We start from the raw sequence: 6,441 nt of genomic DNA, 5'->3' as shown, positions 1-6,441 counted from the left end.
TCAGTCCATTTCTGAAAAATCTGCCAAATATTCTGTACCCAATGCATGCCTGAAGAACTAATAATGCTCAAACTACAACCATAATTTTTGTTTACTTATCTTTTTCAGGATCAAATTTTTGATTTTTTTTTTTATAAAAGTTGGAAATAAGATCTGCAAAACACCCTTTAGATTTGAAGCTGAGTCAGTCCATTTCTGAAAAATCTGCCAAATATTCTGTACCCAATGCATGCCTGAAGAACTAATAATGCTCAAACTACAACCATAATTTTTGTTTACTTATCTTTTTCAGGATCAAATTTTTGATTTTTTTTTTTATAAAAGTTGGAAATAAGATCTGCAAAACACCCTTTAGATTTGAAGCTGAGTGGAGCTAAAATCTGATACAGAATGCTCTTGTAAAGCAATGGGGATCTGAAATTTTGAATCCATAGCCAAAAGAAATGGCAGCAGCCTTTATCATTTGAGAGCAATCGGAATCTTTTTTTCGTGGAAGGGACCATTAACTTATGGACTGTAAAAAGAAGAGCTTTTTATTCCCTTTGAATCATGGCATTGTCCTCTCCTTTTCAGTTTATTGGCATTGTGATGGTTGATTTCAGCTTTTTTCCTGCTTGTCAAAATTATGCAATTACAGAATAGACAAGTCTCTTTTGCAACAATCCTCGTGTTAATCGTCTAGATCATTATGTTAAAAGCCTTCATCAATTGTAGGATCGAACATGTTAAAACTTCAAACTTGAGTATTCGAAATCAACTTACGAGAGAGTCGAGCTATCGCTAAGACGATATATGGTCCCTGCTAAAATTGACAATCGAATGAAGTTTTTGTTATATCCATCTTATATTTAAGAAATCTTTCAAGTTTCTAGCTTTTATTCTTAAGATGAATTCCTTGTTCTGGTACTGTTTTAGTCCATCTAGTTCCCTACCACTGAGGTGAATTATTGGAGCGTTGATCCCAACGCAAATAGTTCTTTAAAGAAAAAGACAACAATTCCCAGTACTTGAACAACAAATTACACCTATTAACCACAATCTGACTTAAATCTTTATAATTTACGTCGTTAAAGCTCCAACTGCTTGGCATATTATGTAAAAATTTGCCATGCTAGAGGAGCTTCCATCTGTCCAAACATAAAAAAAATATATCATACCACCAGACTCAGTAATCTCAATTTTCACTGATAAAAAGTTGTAAGGTATTGAGATAGCAACCACAAGTGTGAAATTAACTCGACAACCGACCCCTTACAAAATCATTTCCTTAAATAATAAGGCTACAATCTCATTATGGTATTTCAGATTCACCACGAACAAAATATAACAAATCCATTTAGCAATTTCATTAAAGAAATAACCATTTAGTAATGATTATCAACCATTTCTACAATACCGTGAAGAAGAAATTCAAGCACTTTCCAAACTAGTTTGTCTCACTAGATCTCACCAACTATCATTATAGAATACATATCAGATAACAGAAAGTTAACAAGAGTAATAGAGTGGACAATTTGGGCTAGTTAGCGGTTAAATCTGAGATAGCAATGGGGTCAAATCAACAGACATAGAAATGTTAAACTGCATTCTTCTCCTTGAAGCTCTTGGTAAGCCAAATTGCGGTTTCTCGAGGAGAAACCTTCTCAGGTCCGAATGGTTTCAACAGCACTTGAAGCTCGTCAATGCGTTCTTGCTGCAAAAGTTGGGCGCTGAACTCAAGTAGCCCCTCCAAGGCCTCGGCACGTTGCTGATATGATGAGGTATCAAACCTACGTTGGCGAAAATCGGAAGACGAGCCACTAGACCTTCCTCCACTCGTGGGATTATTTTCTGAGCATTCACTTTCATTATGTGGAACATCAAGAGTGCGTCTAGCATTGCGTGGCCGGATGAGGGCTCTGTCGAGTAACTGAACTGTACACTTGTCTTTCATGATTGAACAGTCAGCACTGTATGGAGGAGAGGTTGAAGAGCATTGAGCAGATAGTGATGATATTCTGTGAATGGGTAATAGAGGATCTTCAGATGAAGCCAAAGGGAAGTCGACCATTTTATCGAGACGTGGAGCATTGACAGAGACGTCCGGGGATTCCACGGCATGGAGAAAACCAACACTATGTTTATAAGGGGATACAGGTGGGATAACTCTTGCAGAGAAGGGAAGAGAGGCTCTTCGTGATATTTGGGATGATTTTCTAGCTGGAGTATGCGAGACTGGAAGCTGCATATTCAATCAATAATACTCTTGAAAAGTGAATGATACCAATATTTAAATCAAGAAAAAGCTCCTTAACTTACCAGTTCACGAGTTGAACCAGGATTTGATATCTTTAATGGACTGGTCTGTCTTCTAGGATTGGCAGATGCTCTTGCTGTATTCACTCTAGATGTTTTTGTAGCATTGGAGAACCTCGTGCTCACTGGTTTTGTAATCCCTTTGTCTTCGCCAACATTTCCAACAGATACCTCCGAAAATTTAGTATTCGAATGACTCAAGGAATTTTGAGTTCTTCGAGAAGAACATGGAGAATTTAGTTCATTTCCAGATATACTAGGATTCAAGGCCCTATTGTTGCCAAATGAAAGCCGTTGTTCTGATTTAAGAACTTCATGTTCTCGGAATCTTGTTTTCTTGACATTATTTGCATCAGGTACATGAAACGGATAAGTTTGACGTCTGGGGTTGCTTGCCTTCAAATGAACATTTAGGACATAGGGACGAACATGAGGACGCCCGAGTAAATCTGCAGCCTGTAAACTCAAACGAGAGAGTGATTTTCAGGTTAGAAGAGTAGATTTTATAATTCAAACGTGAGGTACAAAATAATTATTGGTAGCTGAATCGGGTGAGGAGAAGAGGAAAAAAAGAATGTACACTTGGTCTGAGCTCCGGATTTTTCCTTAGCATACTCTTGACGAGTCCTCGACTGCAAGAACGATTTCAAAAAAGATGAGAGCCATTTAAATTTATGGAGTTATTCAAGAATAACACACAATTCCACATAATGGACTTACAATGGACCGGAATACATTGTCGGGAGTGGAGACACTATACATTTATTTATTTTGTTGATTAGACCTTGTATATCCTGTTCATGATGCGAAATTTCAATCAGAAAATTCAAGAAACAGTAAACACAGCAGATACCAATACGAGACGTGTATTACTCATCCAATTACTGGATTTCATGAAAAAGCAAAATGCAAAGTTAAATATTTATAATGGTTCCATGCTCAGAATAGATTGATACAAGTGAAGACTAAACAAAAAGTTGACACCAATATGCCAATAAGTAAAAAAAAACAACTCACAAAGGCTTTAAATGCTGGTACTCGAGCAGCCATTTCATACACACAACATCCTGAATATAACATGTCAAGAAAAGTTAACAGCCAAAAAAATAATGTACAAAATTTTAGTTGGATGATAGAATTAAAACATAGAGAAGCTTACCCAAAGACCAAATGTCTGACTTGGAACCATAAGGTATATCCGCAAGAAGCTCTGGGCACATGTAGCTCGGTGTACCCACTACCTGTGATCACATGAGAAGTAAACAGTATTTAAATTTAAATATGCAGAAAGATAAAACCCCAAAGAATAAGCATCCCATAAACGTACGGAGGAAGCAAGATCATCAGATGTCAATACTTTTGCAAGCCCAAAATCCCCTGAAAGCAACAGCAGAATGGGAAAGAACGTTTAAAGACAGTGATTGAAATCTGAAACGAGTTATTCATAATCGAACATTTAAAATATCATGAATATGGCATATATTCACTCACCTAAGCGGATGTCCTGCTCTTTTGTCAAAAATATATTTGAACACTGAAAAGAAAAATGTAGATTAAAAGATGAGCTTTCAAAATTCCGAGCCTGTATCGTGACACATATGGATAACTATCACTTGGTATTACAATACATGGATATGTGTGGCATTATGTCCTAATGATGGTACACAACAGTTTAGAATCTTAATATACCTTGACATCACGGTGAAGTATATGGTTGGTATGCAAGTAATCAAGCGCCATCAATAGTTGGACCAACCACTTGCAAAGCTTCTGTTCCTCGTTCAACATTCAGATGGCAAAATTAGCAGAATCAGTAACGAATTTTATCATAAACCTATCAAACATTAATATTATATAAAAATAAAACTGAGTTATCAAACAACCTCCTCCGAAAAATGAACTCCATTTGCCTTTTTAATGGCCTCGGCCCTACAATAATTTTAAAAGACATAATACAACTGAGTCAATACCGTTATGGATTACTCCATGAGAGAATGGTACCGTTCCAAATGAGATTCATGACTAATGGAAGAATTAGTATTATTTAACGACGGCAACTTACATATCCCCTCCTTCACAGTAGCCAATTACAATGCAAACAAAGCAACCCTGAAATCAGAAAATTACATGTCGACAAGAGATGAAACAAAATATAAAAGAAGTCAAAAGTTAACAATATCTGAAATCCATAAGATTCCAATAATTGCCAATTAAAGTAAACAGCATAAAGACAAGTAATGAGGTTCCATAGTTAGATGCTTAGATCCCAACTCCTATACTTGGCACATACCCTTTCCACCCAGGAATCCTTGTATTCCACAATATATGGATGCTGCACTTTAGAAATAAGCTCCATCTACAGAGAGGAAAATATTGCGTCAGATTAGAATTACACAACATAGTATTTTTTTTTAAAGCCAGGCCGTACACATATATTGGATCCTTTTTCACAAGAGAAAATCTTGATATGCAACCATTTATTTTCATGGAAACATGATTCATCACATACCCTTGAGCTTGGAGCTTTTACTTCAAATATTACTCGTGTAAACTGAACCATATCTTCAAATACCAATAATATAAACTTCTTTTGGATAACAAACAAAAATGTGAATCAATGAAGCTTAGCCAATAATAATTTAAAATAAAAAGTTCTCCAGTCAAATTATCGGCTAATGACTGACCCTCTACATATCCTCGAAGGAATCAACTAGCTAGTTCATTTACATCTAATGAAGAGATTAAGAAGCCACCTCCTGGTGGGCAGATCTGCGGGTTCTATCAGTCTGTCGAGCAAGTCGAATTTTCTTCAACACATACCTTAGACCATAACAAAATATAAAAATCACCAATCAATAACACACATATATACTGCTATCATATGATCTACATTGCACCATCGTCTACTTAATTTGAAATAATCTCAGAATATAGAAAGTTCCCTTACTTCTTTTTCTCTTGTTTATGCCTGACAAGTAGTGCAGAACCAAAAGATCCTTTGCCAATCTGCTCCAATATATCATAGTTGTCCATTTTATGCACTTTCCAGCTTCAAGCGGCTACCTAAAGAAATCTCTCGGAATATTGTAATCCAAATCCACCTACTAAAGACAAATAGAATTAATTGCCATATTTATTGTCAATAATCAACAGAAAAGATTCAGGAAATATTGTCACGCAATATCTGCACAAGAAAAGTAGAACACAAATTTACAAATCTGAAAAGTCTGCAGTCACTAAACACTCACGTGATAGCTTAGTCGTAACATAGCATTCAATAAACAGTACAAGATTCTCAAAAACACAAAACCCAAACAGCACCAAACTTCTAAACGTCAAAACAATCAACTACCTCCACCGCATTGTGAAGATCAACTTACCATACACAAACCCAGTTTCTTGCAAAGAAGGGGAAAACCAACCAAAGAAACGAAAGATGCACAGATCCTGACTTACATTTTCTACAAGAAACTAAATAAAAACAATCCAAAAATTTATTTTTTTACCTCACATTGAAAATGGCCAGAAGAAATGCCGATCTGTCAACTCCTGAACAAGACCAAGCTCATTAGCATAGGAAAAGTACCACATTATACCAAAAAAGCACATGAATTTGAATAATTTGAGATGTGTGCCGGCCAACACGCAGGCATAAAGAACGAGACAGGAACACTACAAAAAAACAAAATGGGATTGAATATATAAAAGAAAAATAAAAAAAGATCTTTCAAGACTTCAAAATCCGATTCCCCAGAACCCAAAAACGTGAAAAAGAAAAATTCATGTTCGCACAAACACTTCACCCATACCACAATAAACACACACAATCACGGCTAAAGAGACTGTGTCAGTGCGTGTACTCTGTGTGGCGAGACGTGCCTTTCATTTCTACAAGGAAATATAATAATGGAGAGTCAAAGCTAACATACAAATTTATTTGGAAAAGACAAAAGACCTAATTCTTGTTAAATTAAAAGAAATTGAAATCGTTTGGTTTTCTTTAATAAAAAAATTACATAATTTTATTTCGAATTTGATTCGAAAACTAATATAATTATATTTGAGTTTTTCTCAAATTTTATACTTTTAAATACAAATCGAATAAAGTATGTCTCTTGTGAGACGGTCTCACGAATCTTTATCTGT

At 35.6% G+C, this 6,441-nt stretch overlaps 1 protein-coding gene across 4 annotated transcripts; it reads right to left on the bottom strand.

The window, feature by feature from the left end:
* Positions 1-1,322: 1,322 nt before the first annotated feature.
* Positions 1,323-6,211, bottom strand: LOC140959013 (serine/threonine-protein kinase Nek2-like). Of its 4 annotated transcripts, none has more exons than XM_073416702.1 (16): positions 6,105-6,211; positions 5,802-5,844; positions 5,243-5,399; positions 5,049-5,115; positions 4,586-4,651; positions 4,358-4,404; positions 4,179-4,224; positions 3,985-4,065; positions 3,787-3,829; positions 3,623-3,672; positions 3,455-3,536; positions 3,313-3,362; positions 3,016-3,089; positions 2,876-2,927; positions 2,299-2,751; positions 1,323-2,221 (listed from the first exon to the last, which is right to left on the bottom strand). In XM_073416702.1, the coding sequence occupies exons 3-16, from the start codon at positions 5,326-5,328 to the stop codon at positions 1,577-1,579; spliced, it is 1,842 nt and encodes a 613-aa protein (XP_073272803.1). In that variant the 5' UTR covers positions 5,329-5,399; positions 5,802-5,844; positions 6,105-6,211; the 3' UTR covers positions 1,323-1,576. The 4 variants fall into 4 exon arrangements, with proteins under 4 accessions (XP_073272803.1, XP_073272804.1, XP_073272801.1 ...); XM_073416703.1 differs by having other exon boundaries at positions 5,243-5,396; positions 6,105-6,206; XM_073416700.1 differs by having other exon boundaries at positions 5,802-6,194.
* Positions 6,212-6,441: the final 230 nt, after the last annotated feature.

This window comes from Primulina huaijiensis, chromosome 15 (assembly GCF_012295235.1).
Source record: "Primulina huaijiensis isolate GDHJ02 chromosome 15, ASM1229523v2, whole genome shotgun sequence".
In the NCBI taxonomy this organism is placed as follows: Eukaryota; Viridiplantae; Streptophyta; class Magnoliopsida; order Lamiales; family Gesneriaceae; genus Primulina; species Primulina huaijiensis.
Note: the sequence above shows the minus strand (reverse complement) of the source record. Positions and strands in the feature narration are given on the sequence as shown.

What these genes read in the sequence shown, in the direction of transcription:
- LOC140959013 (XM_073416702.1), bottom strand. Translation starts at nt 5,328, where the DNA reads ATGGACAACTATGATATATTGGAGCAGATTGGCAAAGGATCTTTTGGT. An exon ending in CATAAACAAGAGAAAAAGAA is followed by an intron (nt 5,116 to 5,242) that starts GTAAGGGAACTT and finishes TTATGGTCTAAG; the next exon opens with GTATGTGTTGAAGAAAATTC. An exon ending in TACTGTGAAGGAGGGGATAT is followed by an intron (nt 4,225 to 4,357) that starts GTAAGTTGCCGT and finishes AAATTATTGTAG; the next exon opens with GGCCGAGGCCATTAAAAAGG.